General features: G+C 38.6%; 1 protein-coding gene across 3 annotated transcripts in view; it reads right to left on the bottom strand.

Moving 5' to 3' along the window:
• Positions 1–227: 227 nt before the first annotated feature.
• The window catches only part of PPARGC1A (PPARG coactivator 1 alpha), a 361,945-nt gene continuing 346,541 nt past the window's right edge, over positions 228–15,631 (bottom strand). For all 3 annotated transcript variants that reach the window (XM_088163225.1, XM_088163226.1, XM_014885151.2), the window contains exons 11-13: positions 7,389–7,510; positions 6,882–7,033; positions 228–4,053 (exon numbers count right to left, since the gene is read on the bottom strand). In XM_088163225.1, coding sequence (XP_088019351.1) covers positions 3,950–4,053; positions 6,882–7,033; positions 7,389–7,510 — 378 coding nt within the window. In that variant the 3' untranslated portion in view covers positions 228–3,949. The remainder of the gene's footprint in view (positions 4,054–6,881; positions 7,034–7,388; positions 7,511–15,631) is intronic.

The raw sequence follows: 15,631 nt of genomic DNA on the forward strand, positions 1-15,631 counted from the left end.
TGGCTCTTCAACAGACTTGGGTACTCATGGCAGAAAGGCACATAGCATCTTTCTACCATTAAATATATTAAAACTAGTGATGCTGTGCCCTGTACAAAGTGAAGTAATGAAGGCATGCTCTGTCTGATAATCTGAAATAAATTAAAACCACTAGAAAGAATAATAGAAAGCACAACCAATTGTGGGGGAAAAAACATGTCACTTGTAATAAAAATGAGAAACAGAAATGAATTTGAAACATTCGTTTCCCTTTATTTTCTCAGTGAGGCTGATGTGTACTGCACATTAAAAAAAATAAAAGAATCACAGGAATTTTCATACAATGAATTAAACCACAAAAGTACATGTAGAATCGGCAGGTGGAAAATAGCCCAGCTTGGGCTTAATTACTATCTCATTTCCCCTGTTCAGCATAGTCCAACCTACAACTTTACATGTTCACCTACTGTACAAATCCTACAGTAGCTCCATCAGGTCAGTGGTTCACATTATTGAAAATGTGTGTCACATAGGTACAAATTTAGAATCATCACATTATATTACATGGCTATTCTAGGTCATTTATAGATCAGATCTTATACTACAGTGATTGAAGTTCTCATTACAGCCATTAAAAAGGACACATAATCATTACCTACTGTAGGCTTACATCTAAAGGGATGAGAAGGAGATGTGTTTGTTTTGTGTTTGTTGTTTGGTTTTTTTTAACTGACCCAAGTATTATTACCCCAGAGGCACAAACTTTCCTCTCAGTGCTGCTCTTGGTGATGGCAGCCCAACTGCTACTCAGAGTAGCTTAGCACAGACATTTTTCTTCAACTTTAGGCTCCCTCTTGATTAGTATTTAGATCATTTTCCATTCTGTAGGAATTACTCAGTTACAGCTCTAGGAAAGACCACAGTTCCTAAGTACCAGTTCTGTTGCCTGTATTGCAGATGTGGTACTTACCACAGCATGAAAGCAACAGTACAATCTTCATATAAAAGACACACAGAGCTATGCTGCAATTTGCCTCTGCTGACAATGTGGTACATGTGCTAATTTGAAATGTTCTTGGGGAAGAAAAAAAGAAAAGTAAACACTGAGTTTATATTTTGATGGATTTCCTACTACAGAGTCTATGAAAGATCCAAATAGCTTTATTCAGCAATCCTAGCTCTATTAATTTCATATGTAATTTGTAAATCCACAGAGGAAAGCCATCTTCAAGATGAGAATGTTTGCCAGGCCAGTGAAAAAAAAAAAAATTTGACTCACATCATTATGCCTGCTCAGTGAAAAATAAATAATGCCCCCACACAAGCCCCACACCAATTTATTAATGTCAGCAATCTAGGGCAAAAGAGAACGCTTTAAAATATAATCACAGAAATGTAAAGGCAAAATAGGTAATGCATCTGGTCCTTGAACACATAATATGATATACTAAATATTGATTTCTTAAAAATAATTTATTGCTTTTAATATTTTTCTTTACAACAGAAGATACTCAAAATCCAGAAAGGAAAATTGTAAACTTTTAGTTTGGCATTCACACAAAGTTAAAATACCTGCATTTTTAACCTACAGAGCAACAACAAGAATTATGCAGAGTAAAGGATGTTACATTTGTAACACAGAACCTCCAGAAAAGTTCTTTTCTTTTTCTATTTTTGTTTTATTGCTATCTATCTACTGAGAAATAAGAAGCCAAAAAATCAAGCAAGCATCCAACAGGACAGACAGTGGAATCTCTCAGAACACAATATGCTGGTGATAAAATGAATGCAGCCATCAAAATCAACTGCACTGGTACGGGGGTAGAATCAGTTTTCTAAGATTTGGAGTGGGAAGGTAGATTAAATAGTTAGGTGTGCCATACCTTTAAGAGGAGTCATGAATGCCAAAGAGTAATAGAATAACAAATCTATACATTCACAAGCAAATTCCAAACTTTGCTGATTCAGTAGAGACTCTGAGTTCAGATGAAATTCTGATGCTCAGAATAGCAGTAGTTTGTACTCTTGTGGTTTTTTTCTTTCCTGAAATTTCTATTTAATTTAACAGAAGCAATGTCATCAGCAACAATGTCATGGGCACATTTGAGGCCATGCTAGTGCATAGTAAAAAAAAGGAAGAAACCCAAAACCAACCCACTGCTTCTGCAAAAGCGGAATTTCCAAACAAAGCACTTGCTTACTCCAAACTGACAACCATCATGCATCCTAGGTATAAAATTTCCACTGGCCTTTTTATTCTTTTAGTCATCTCATAATTTATAATAAATAGGATAATTATAACTGATAAATATGTCTCTTCAGTAAACAAAGGAATGAAGGATTGGTATTTATACAGGATGCATAACTGTAAAAAATATAGATAAATACCATCATTAAACTCTGCCAATGAAAAGATTACTGGCTTCAAGAACAGTGTTTAGACACAGAATTACTGTAAAAATCATACCGTACTTAGTACCTCAGCATATTTTTATCAAACTAAAATCACAAAAATTAAAACAAAATAGCATTTTAAAAACATTTTTGACCTCTAGTTCCAAAACTACTGTTGATACATAAAATAAAAACATTTCTTAATGATTACCCATTTGAGAGACTTTACATAAAATTATGATATTTTCTAGAAAAATTTAGATGAGAAAATTTCATTCCCCTAACAAATTCAGTGTATAAAACTGCAAAAGAAAATCAAGCAATGAGAAAAATGTGGAAAAATACTGCAGAAGATGGTTAATATCTTTTGGGCTAGGATAATTCTTGACAAAATTCTTATATAAGCTCACCAAAGAAGGGATGAATGTGTATAATGCATTTTTGCATTCAGACGCACACACACACATATGCACACTCACACCCTCACCCACACGCTTTTCTTTTTTTTTTACAATCAAATATATATAAGCATAAGTTCAGCTTTCTACATATGTTAGTGTACAATAATTGTTTCACCTCATATAATTACATTTGAGTATTCTTGATTAAGAAAAATTCAGCAGTTTTTGAAAAGAAGGCTGCATTTACAGTGCATAGCTGTAACAAAAAAGAACATCGTCATACAGTATGTACATAAATAAAAATACTCCATTTAACATTTGTAAATACTCAACTACTTTAGAGAATGTAGTAAATAAACTATCTGTGCACACACCCAGATAGTTATATCCAACTCTCATTAATAATGTAACACCACGTCCGCTCATTAGAATAAATCGCTGAACAAGCTGCACATTTGACCATTAACAAGGCTTTGAAAATTTTGCTGTGAAAGATCAATGTTGTAGACATTTACATGGGTGTCAGAATTAAAAGATGAAACTTCAAAATGTTAGGGAAGCTTGAGCCTTTTAATTTTCTTTTCTGCAAAAAAAAAAAAAAAAACACAAAAAAACCCAAAAAACAAACCAACCAAAAAAAGAACAATCCTAAAACAAAGCTAAGACAGATTGCAGGCTTCTGGGACCTGTGGTTTCTTCTGGATTGTCATATTATCACCGTGTTGTGAGAAGAAGCTTCTTTACAAAAAAATAAATATGCAGTGTCTGATCCCCAGACATCAGCAGCCATAGTTCTCACACTGGGGGTTTTTTCCTGTTTGTTTTTGTTCTTTTTCGTTAAAATGCAATATGTACAGATTTTGCAGTTCACTGTTGTACGTGTATCTCTGTGGAACTGCTGCCATGTCTCGTGATTTGCATTGAACTGGCAAGGAACGCCCGGCTCCCCCGCCACCGCTCACCGCAGCTGACACCCATGGACATGCGTGTGCTTACTGGACAGCATCCTGCCCCTCCACTCCTTGAGCAGCTGTGTTCATGTAAACCATGGTTTTGAACAGAGAGTGTAAAGTAGGAGAAATTCCTAAGTACGACTTTTTAGTTGTCCGTTATTGAAGGACGTGATGTCCGTGAGGTATTCGCCATCCCTTTGCTCTCCTCGGATGACATGCTTGTTACCTACGCAGGCTCCGCTGTGCCTCTTTAAGTAAACTATCAAAATCCATGGAGTCATACTTGCTTTTAGTGGAAGCAGGATCAAAATCATCTGAGTTTGAATCTGAAACCCAAAGGATGCAAGTTTAGGTAAGAGGCAAGAACTACTTATTTTCTCTGTATATCGGTACAAACAGAGCCCTGAAGAAACAATCCACTTACAACCACAACTTTATGGGATGATAAAAGCATAGAAATGACCATCACAGAAGCTTTAGGCATTCCTGGTAAGAAGCAGCACTTAACAAAAGTGGTACACATTATCAGCAGGGGGGAAGAACCGTTAATTGCATATACATTTAGAGAAGATTAACTCAAAACAGTTTCCTCAAGAACCTGAGCACCAAGACATTCGTGTATAGGTCTCAAAGTAGTCCAGATACTCTTGACAGATGCCTTAACCAAAACTCCACCTTTGTCGTGCACCTGCCGTATCTCAACATGTCCAAGACTTAATTCCCCTGAGAAAGGTTCTGAAGAAAGCCAGAGCAGCTTGTGAGCAGCACAGAGAGGACGCAGGTGCTTCCGCCTGCCTTGCCTTAGGGTCTTGTGGAAGAATCTCCACCTGCCAGAATTTCTGGTTTTGCTCCAATTCATCTTTTTGGGTTTGCTTGTTTAGGATGTGAGCAATTCTGGGCAGGGCCTCTGCATGAGCAGTCTCAGGTGGGCTCCTCTGCCTTCTCTATCACATGTGATAAGCCACAGCAGCAAGAACAGACCAGCTCCTGCGGGCTGGGATACCTATTCCAGCTCAGACACGGACGTCAGTCTGCTCCCAGCACAGAGGAGGGTTTGTACATTTGTGGCCACACAGTTCCAGTACAATTATTGACATGGCTGCAAGCAATAAATTTCCTTTTGGAGTCAACCCTGTTTAACACTGACTCTCACCAGTTCCTGTGTCACAGCTCCTTTATGAGAGTGCCCTTTTCTTGCCATTTCTTGTGTTGAATTAATCAGAACTCCCCATCTACCACTATAAGACACACTGCGCATTAAATGTTCATTACAAGTTCTGTTAAGACAATATCTTCTCACAAAGGAGAGGTGTTAAACTTCTGACTACTATTTTCAAGTGTTTTCTTTCTTCTGTACTCAACCCAGAGCTGATTAATTCTCTCTGTCCTGGTACCAGCTCATGAATTTTAAAGTTCATCCTGCCATTTCCTTATGTTGTTCTATCAGATACTCTGCAAAATACAGGGAATGCAGTCTGAAGTACAGAAGCTCAAGCTGTCAGCAGGACAAAGTGAAAACAGTCTGCTCACAGATACTCTGGGAATCCCACTCACAATGGAGAAAGCTGACAGAGAATACTCCCAGTGATGAATAATGTTCAAGAGGGTTCCCTTCAGACAACTTATTTTAAACCCCAGATTTTCTGAGATACAGAGATGACCTTGGCTTCCATTGCTGAAGATAAGTCAAATCAAGGCAAGACTTCAATCTGGTTTTACTGTTTTATCAGTCTACATTTCAACAAATGCCTTGCAACCTTTTATATTTCCTACATCAACCCTATATCTCTTCAGTAGTCAATTGCCTTTTCTTAGCTTTACATTATCTGTTTAGCCACTGAAGTGAATTATAGCATATTCATTGTGAACAATGAGTATCATCTTTATAATTTATTTTGAAAAGACATCAATTGGTTAGAAAAAATATATCTGTATTCACTTCCTGAATTGTACAAAGCCAAGGGCAGCACATACAAGATTTCATTAGCACTGTGTTACAGGGTTATGAGAGATTTTAATGACTGTGGTCATTTATTAATAAAAAAATCCACAATATCTGATTAATATAGATTCAACAGCAAAATGTGCCTTGCTATGTTATTCAGAAAAGAGTATTTTCCATGCCTTTGGTCTATTTGTACAGGTATTAGGAAAGGTTTAACATTTAATGAATACTTTACATTTTAAAAGGTAATTAAATAAGAGGTGAGTTTATTATATATTACAGAAGCTCTTTTGTTAGTCTGCATAGTCTCTTTACGCATATACTTAGCATCAGCATTCCTACTCTAAGACTTTGAACATCTCTAAAAACCCTTGCAAGGGGAAGCACCACAGCCTGACTCAGAGCATACGACAGAACCACACATTTTTGCTCAGGCAAGACTTAGCCAAACCCGGGTGAGTTGTCACAGGCAGCATGCACGCTTGGGACTGCAGTTATCACAGCATACTGGGGGCTGGAGACTGGTCTGCATAAAGCTCCACATCATCATAACTGCCAACACCAAGAGATTTGCTAAGCTCTCCACAGCTGGAGACTTTTACATCATGAGTGGAAGGCCCTGCAAGGAGAAACCTTCATACACAGATGCTTACTCATGATTTTAGAATCAGCAGTTGAGATCAGCGGCTTTTGCCATACTAAGGGTCGGATTTGGCCATAAACTCTTCTAGCTTTCAAACTTGAGAAACTATGAATTGAATTTGCCCCTGGCAAATTCTACATCTACATGAGAACTCATGGCAAAGTAAGAATCATAATGAAGTTTTTGAGTTGAGGCATCTGTTTTGTCCTCTGTTTACCTCTCATACTGGAATCAAACAGTTACAGCAATAAATACTAAAGCATGTGGGAGGCTTGTGTGGTGCTATCTTTTCAACTTAGAAATGTATTACTGAATACTGGACACTAATTTTTTATAATTATGGAAATAGGCTTTAAAAGAATATTCACAGTTTGGAATATTTGAAAGAAGACAGCTCAGACTAGTAGACTTTAAATTTCTTACAGCAAGTGAAAACCACTTTCTTCAACACCTCTCCAATCATTTAAACAGTATCAGCAGTAAACAAAAAAGAAGCAAACTCTAAATTCTCATGAGTTACAAGATTCCAGTTATGTCGTTTAATTTACATAGAGCAAAATACCTACCTAGGTCTGCATAGTTAGACTTGCAAAACTGCTTGCGTCCACAGAAGTACAGCTCAAAATCAGGTTCATTTGACCTGCGTAAAGTGTATCCATTTTCAAGAGCAGCGAAGGCGTCACAAGTATAGCGGTAGGTGATGAAACCATAGCTGTCTCTGCCATTGAAAAATACAGTTGTGAACAAAAGCTGAGAAGAGTTAACACACATTAGTGTAACCCCTTTCTGAAAGCAAGAACTTGCCAGAGACCCAGCAGTGGAAATGCCAGAAGTACTGCAACCATTTATCAGCATGATTGTCCTGTCATACAGCTAAATACTTATTTCTGGGACAGGAAATTTCAACTAGCAAGATTAATAAATAAGGATGAAAGAAAATAAGTAAGGTTTTGAACTCAGCATGTCATCTGTCACAGGACTTATACTGGTAACTCCCATACCAGTAATCTTACTGCCACAGTTTTTTACATATGGCAGATCTCAAAACAAGAAGTAATCTCAAAAGTTCCTACCCATCATCCCGCAAATTTACTGTGCACTCCTCAATTTCACCAAAAACTTCAAACCGGTCCCTCAGTTCTGTTCGGGTTGTGTCAGGTCTGATTTTACCCAGATAAATCACACGGCGTTCTTCCTGTTGATAAAGAGCAATCGGGAAGGCGTTTTTTTTAACAAATCTGCAATAGAAATGAACTTATACATACATGGATGCAAATACGCACACAGATGTGCAGAGGATGCATATTTATAGAAACAGTCTTTTGTGGAAGACCTACTGCATCTTGCAAGTACATGAAATAGCTCTCTCCTGGAAAGCATCTAAGGTGCAATGCATCTAAGGACACTACATTTCTCAGGTGGTGTGCTCCTGGAAGGGTTCACCGACTGCTGTCACTGTTCTGGACACGATGCTTCCCTTTGTATCCTACTGCACCTTCTTCTCTCTCACCCTTTCTACCACTTCCCCTCCAGGACTACAAACTCTTCCAAACTAGAAACTCCCTTTCTCTTGTCATGTATACAATACTGAGCAAAACTCATCTTAGTTGCAGAGCAGCATAAAGTAACACAATAATTGCATAAGAGTACCACAGACATAACAAAACATATTACAAGCATAGCATTATAAGCTCATATGACTCAACAGCTGATTCATCCTGCAATCCTGTTCCACCATAATCCATAACTTAAAATAGAGGGAAAACTGTTTAATGTTGTCACCCCAGCCAACAACTAAGTACCACGCAGCCCCTAGCTCATTCCCTGCTTGCCAGTGGGACAGGGAGGAAAATCAGAAAAAGGTGAAACACCTGCACTATGATCAGCTTAATAAATGAAACAAAGTAAGACATAATAACAGTAATAATTATAATGATGGCAATTGTAATGAAAAGGGGAGAGAGAGGAATAAAACCCAAGAGAAACAAGAGCTGCACACTACAATTGCTCAGCACCTGCTGACCAACACCCAGCCCGTCCCCAGGCAGTGGTCTGCCTCTCCCAGCCAACTCCCTCTGGTTTATACACTGGGCACCAAGCCATATGGTAATGAATATCCCTTTGGTCACCTCAGGTCAGCTGTCCTGGCCATGCTCCCTCCAAGCATCTTGTGCACCTGCTCCCTGGCAGAGTACAGGAAACTGGAAAGTCTTTCATTTAGTGTATGCACTACTTAACAAGAATTAAAACATCAAAGTCTTATCGACATTAATACTAAATCCAAAGCACTGTCCTGTACCAGCTACTAAGAAGAAAAATAACTCTATGCTAGCAGAAACCAGGATTGGGTCCAAAAGATGTATTTTATTAAAATAAATATTTGGGGGGGAATGATAGGAAGTAAAATATATTCACAGTTAACACTGCTTTTTAGTTTATTCAGAATAAAAAACACCCGACGGAAGCTCCCTAGGCTAGGGTCTCTTCTGCGTGTTCCTTCAACCTGGACAAAGCATCAGATACTTTTATAACAATCAAGTCATGGTCATATTGTTCTTTCCTTAGTGCAGAATGAGGGAAGGGCTAGAAAACCCTTTAAGAGTAATTTCCTGAATTTTAGGATAAACACTTTTCTGAGGGCAGAGCCATTTAGTGAGCTGCAAGAAAAGCAAATGGAAAAAGGAGATCTTTAAAACACCGACCTTAAGGAAACCAGGGCAAAGAAGCACCAGCTATACATGGCTGGGTGCTCAGCCTTCCTGTCTCCGACTGCCTCTGGCCTGGCACTACTGGCCCTACTCCTCATCCCTTACACACCCACACAGCAGTCCCATAAATCAAACCACCACCACATTCTCAGCTGGCGTAAAGCTGTCAGTCAGTGGAGCAATGTCAGTTTAAACCATCAACTTTGGCACCTGAGACTTGTGCAGAATTTAGGTGCCGAATGCCAAAGGAGCTACACTGACTGCTGAGAATTCATGACTATCGTAACCTGGAGGTGCCTAAAGGCTAATGGCTCCTCAACTGTGCAATGCAAAAGGCACTAGGGACCTAAATATAGACTTGCATTCCTGCTCAGAAACATTCTAGCCTGAAGAGACAGGTAGTTTATAGTGTTACAATTCAGATGTAGCACAAAATGTATCTTTTCCATGAGTCCCGACAGAGGCATAAAGCCCTAGTCATTTTTGGACCATGGACAATACAATTGAGATCAGACCAAAACACGGGTAAAATCAGAAATTATACTGATGTTGCTTCTTTACTTGAGTATTCATTTGAGATAAAGAGACCATCAGAACTCTTAGTTAGGGGTGCTGAAAATCTTGTCTTCCTGTTCTCAGGAGTGCACTTTGTGCTCAGGAGCTATTTAATACAAAATAAATAAATAATTCCTGCAGCAAGAAGCCAACACTAAAATATCTGTCTCCCAACAGAAACTCGCTCTTACTAGCACGTTCAGTAAACTATTATTGCTGACTCTTTTCCTGGCCTCACAATTCTCAGGGGCTCAGATCCAGTTAATCTAAGCTCCTGAGAAAGGGAAGTTTAAAACTGCAGAAAACAGAGATACAAGAATCAAACATTCCTACCCAAAAGCCCTACCCACTAAGGAATGGCACAAGAATTACCCATGTCCTCTACAGGTCCCTGGTCAGCCCAGTGGAGTCCTTGCTTGCTCTACCAAAGTATGCATCAGCTCTCCTTAATCAGGAGGATCAGGTAAGGATCTTATTTAGATACTTGAAACTACTGCCTCTTTTGATTATGTAGGGAACCAAGGTGAGTGCCTTGATAGTCCTCTGTAACCACGCTGGGACAGACACATCCACTTTTAAATGTTGCACTTTCCAAAATGCAGGGTCCAAAGGCTGCCCTTGTTCTCTGCCATAGCAGTGCCATTTGGAGAAGCTAGCATGGCTAAAAGAAGGACTTGTGCTCATGGGCAGCCATACATTTAGGGCACAAGGGTACTTTCCAGACAGGTGCTGCTTTTTATCTCAGTCTCCACTGTGTCCCAGTCCACAGCCCTGACCTTCCTGACAGAGGAGTTCGGGTAGAGCTTCTGTGAACCAGGGATTGTAGAATGCAAGCTACAGAAATCTGCATTTCTTCCATTTTCCCCATTCTAATTCTGCTTACTTTCACTATGGTTGGGTGCCATAAACTTCAAAAACAGGGAAATCTGCATATGCACAGTAATTACTTTTTCAGACTGTTTTACCAAATCAAGGATTTAACAGCACTGAAACACTTGATAAGAAACAATTCCATTGATACTTGCTATTGAACCTAAATGACTGACCAGATGGAGCAGAACATAACACAGCAGACTGCCTAATATACTTTAGCTGAGATAATACATCTCAACTGAAAAAAACATAATGTTTCACTCACTGACATGGAGATTGTTATATTACAGTGTGATAGAAATATCTATTGCACACTCTTCCATAAGTCAGTCTGCATGCCTGTGCAATTTTTCCTTCTTCTATACCTCTAATAACCTTTATATCTCTAATATCCCTTTAAGACAACTGTAATAAACCAAAACTGAACAATTAAAAAAAAAAGCCTGTTAAAGTACCGTTAAGGGAATAAGTTAAACCTGCAAAATTAAGGAAATTCAAATTTAAAGCTGAAATGCACCATATGTCCTCCAGTGTGCATATATGAGAAGATGGGTTCAAGTAGTCTTTTAAGCAGAGTGCCATGATGGAATAAGATACCAGAGAACACAGGATTCACAAAGCTTTGCCTGTGCCTTGGTTAACTTTGGCTTATTTAAAGCAACTATGAATATTAATATTCGCAGAGATGCCTTCCTTTTATTCCCATTAATAATAAGAACTACAGAAGCCTAACAAGATTGCAACACACCTCTAAATGTTAAGGACTTTTTTTGATAATAAATTACATGTGTAAGTCTATGTGGGCATATTAAGTAAGATATTTACTGCAGTTCTTAGAGGATATGATAGATGATTTGGAAATGTAGAAAAGGGCAGAGAAAAGCTTTTGTTTTCAATTTCATGCGGGCAGAGGGAACCTAGAGGAAACTGCAGAAGCTACTTGTTCATACTTCCCTCCCAAAAGTGCAGGATTTATTTTGCATCATAAGTGTTAAGTGTGCTCCTTGCTCTGCCAGGTTAAAAAAAACAATAGTCTAGCCAACTCCCTCAGGCCTAACATGTCTGTCTTCTTTCATAATCTTGCTCGTTTTTCATCACAGTAAAAACATCTGAATAGGAAGATGTGGCAGAAAATCTCAGACTGACAAGCAGTATTTTAAGTCTCAAATGAAAATACTAAAACATTCGAATAACAAAATATGAGAAAACAAGCCTGGGATATACCTTACAAATCAAAGGGTCAATAAAGGGACCACTCATCCTCTAAATATTGACTGATGCTAAGGATCTTTCTGTCTTGCAAAGGACTACTCCCAAATTTTGTTTTCTTTGTATTTCCTCATTCCGAAGTCTTTATCTCATAATTATTTCACTAAACACAGACCATTGGATGTATTAGTTTTCCCTTGGGGTTTTTCTTCTTCCCCCAACAGTTGTTATCTTTGCCTGCCCATGGTGCTGCTAAGCAAGGCCCATGGGAACCAAAGGCAGCCACTCTAGAGTTGCTGCTGCTCCCATTTTTCCTACCATTTTTTCTGCACGTCTGCAGTGCATACCTCATTCTCCAAGAGCCAGGTAATGCTTTATGTGAAGTTGAGAGAAGAAATCCAGGAGCATTTTAAAGATGGTTTCTGTTATGGACTTGTAAAGGCTCTGCTGATCACTCCAGCACAGGTGTCTGGCTGGGTGCACACCCCATGTCTGTGCTGCCTTCCATGCCAAATGATTTCTCTGCCAGTAGAGACTTGAAGCCATGAAGACTTTTATCCTTAGAGCTTTAGGCCAAATACCATTTTAAAAATGCAATGGGATTGGTTGGACAGAGTTGCAAAAACAGAAATGCTATGGGGGGAAAAAAGCTATTAAAGCTTAAGGTTCTGCTGTAAAAATAAAGAGAAAAAATTCTTTAGATTGAGTAAAGAAAAATTAGTATGGCCTGTGAGTAAGCATGAATGGTAAAAGTCACAAAACTGGGAAAAAAAAAGAAGCTTATTATCACATGCTGTTGTGTGGGTAAGCAAGGGCTGAACAATTCAGACACACTCCATGGTGACTACTAGAAAAATAATGATGGACCAGTAAAACTCAAAATTTAGGTAGAAACATATACAGCAAAATTACAGTACCTTAGATCTAGGCCATCAAGATGAGCAGCAACAAAAAAAATCCAAACTAAATATACAACATACATTAAATCCTTCATAAGTGGAAATGCACTCTATTATAGGCTGACTCTGGTTTTAGACTTTCGAGAAGGCAAGCACTCACTTATGAAACCACCTTTCTCCTGCCTTCCTGTTTCAGAGCAATTTATTTTCTTTGAAACCATGTGTTTCTTTCTACTGCAGTGGCCTCACAGCACATTTATCTTCTTATGTCTGTAAGCTCTCTGGGACTCTTGATACTCGTCTCAGAGAGGCAGTCAGCATTTAGGAATGAAAAGTAGTAATGTTAATTGTAACTTTCTACTTGAGTATAACCTGATTTTGTTATACCTCTTGGCAGTAGCCACTGCACATAGTAAATAAGCTGCATGAAGAATGTGACTGTAAGTCAGCATCATGGCCAGAGTGGCAGAGTAGCAGAGCCATAACCAAGTTGCTCATCAGAGAGCTTAACCTCCAGCTCCTGTGCCCTATGTCAATGAGGAATCACCAACTAGTGACTCCAGAACTGGAATATCCTAACTGTTTCTTGTGCCATGCTTTGTAAAGTATTTGCCACATGGTCTAATGAACTGCTGGAGTAAAAGCCCACATAGCTCAGAAATTTTCTGGAGTTTATCATAAGAAAAAAGGGGTCCTCAGGCCTCTTGGCAAATCACTGTGGTCTGCCTTGGTTGGGGGTTGGATCCCAGTTTCTACAAAGCACTAAGTAGACCCTGCTGTCCTGCAGTGCTCCTCAAGTCTCACAGTCCATGTGTCTCCACTATGATCTGGCTTACATGGTTAAGCAAGTCTTGGTGGCAGACCATTCCTATATTCAGTGAGGATCCATGCTAAAAAAAATCGTGACCCAGTGAAACAAAACAAAATAAGATCAAACTAAACTATGCTAACATTTGGTCAGTTAGGAAAGTAATCACAATCAAAAGTATAAATGAGGGAATGAATGAATGAATGACTGACAAAAATATTTTTTTTACACTCTAAGCACCTTGAAGGCTCAGCCCATATTTTTCAATCATGCCTGCTCAAAATTAAGATCTCAATCCACAAAAAAGGCACTGAATCTCCAGTAACTGGAGAGGGGGAAAGAAGAAAATGAAGACGAGATTATCACTGTACCTCTTGAAGTCAAATCACCTGTATACAGCTGTAAGTCTAGACAGGAATTTAGGAATCAGTACAGGAAAATACTATGACAGGCTTCTAGCTCTGAACCTTCTACGGTGAAGGTGGTGTATGCAAAACGGAAGGGGCAGCCTTCAAACATGCCTGTGCCACACAGCATGAGCACAGGCTTCTAAAACAAGCCTCCTCAGCATTCCAGCAGTATGTCTGCACATCTGCCAAAATACAAGCTGCCTGCACAATCAGAGTGCACTGCTTCACATACGGTTTTGACAGATTAAAATATGTTAAAATATGATTTTTTTTTCTCATTTCTTCTTCCTAGGTTTCCCATGCCTGTTGTCCCACAGAGACTAATTTTAGATACTGCTTTCACAATACCTAATGACTTTTGGCTCTCATAACTTCTGTTCCTTTTTTACTGTGCATCCTTTCTATAACTAACTCTTGAGATCTCAGCACGATGCTCCTCATGAAGAAAGTCACCTGCCCTGTGTAATAACTGAGGCATTAGTACTGCCCAATCTTTGGGCCACTCTTCCAACAGTATCTGGAAGTATGTGGCCATAAATCAGTTCTGGCAGCACGAGAATGGGCTAGAAAGAAAATAAAAAATTCCCCAAGACATAGAGCAAAGAAATCTAAATTTATGGGACTGTAGAAAGAGTTCAAGGAAAGAGAGAGAGGACATTCTTGTGGCTGAACAATAAATGAGTTGAGTCCCTCAAGAATGAAAAGAGTAACACAAAAGACACCAATATACCAAAAGGCATAAGAAAAACAGCAGAGAATGCTAGAAATGATACAAATTTAATTTAACTTAATTCATGGGATTGGAGATTCCCTTTCTCAGCTGTCTCCTAATCCTTACCTTTTTCACAGGGTATAAAATAGCACAATTCAATAAAGATTTTTAAAGTAAAAGTTTTGGTAGACTTTGGATGAAGGAGTTAATAGGACTTAATCTACATTTCCTGCAGAACTCACACAGATGACTGGATTTTAGATTTTTTGCCATGTTCTGTTTATTGATATTTATTTTTAGTTTTGATTTATTTATGTCTATTAATAAATAATTCCATTAATTAAGTTAATTATAATCAAAATGCTCACTTTTGAAAGAAAATAAATTCAACCTTGGTTTTGAATTGTCTAGAATTTTTAATACAGTATGATGCAGCATATCTGGAGCTTTTAAAGTTTTTTTCTTTCCTTTTTCCTTTTCTCTTGATTAGCTACTTGCCAAATATTTGTTTGTTTTAAACTAAATCAAATTTTCTACCTCCTCAGCAGGATTCATGTTTATTTATATGGGTAAGGTACAGTAATTGAGAAGTAGCAAGATACACCCACGACAGCAGTCTACTTGAATCTCTAATTTGTGGTAGCTCTAAGAGAGAACAGCCAGTGTAAGTTACAATTGCTGGAAGGTAGTGTTCATCTCTAAGCAGATGGAAGCCAGATATTTTAAAACTAACTGCAACAATTGACTTAAATACAGCCCTGTCTGAAGCCAAACAAAATTATTCCATTGCCTTCACTGTGTTTCAGAGCAGCACAGCAGAGCACAATACAGCTCTAAATCTTGTGTTTTACAAAACACACCTATCACCCACGCTTTGTAGATAGGACACCTGAAATGGAGAAAAGTGAAATGATTTGCTGAAGCTCACAAAGAACAACAGTAGCAGAGACAAAAAACAGACCATAAAGTTGTCTGTTCACTCCCAGAACTCCTCATTGCGGTAGACTATGCCAGTCTCTGTCAATCTCTACACACTCCTGGTTCTGTAGGTGCATTAGGAGAAATGCTGCCAAGTGTGTGACAAATCACCTTTTGCTACAAAGTCCACTAATGGCACCGGGAAAAAGACCTATTAATTTTGG

Source organism: Sturnus vulgaris, chromosome 4 (assembly GCF_052056855.1).
Source record: "Sturnus vulgaris isolate bStuVul1 chromosome 4, bStuVul1.hap1, whole genome shotgun sequence".
In the NCBI taxonomy this organism is placed as follows: Eukaryota; Metazoa; Chordata; class Aves; order Passeriformes; family Sturnidae; genus Sturnus; species Sturnus vulgaris.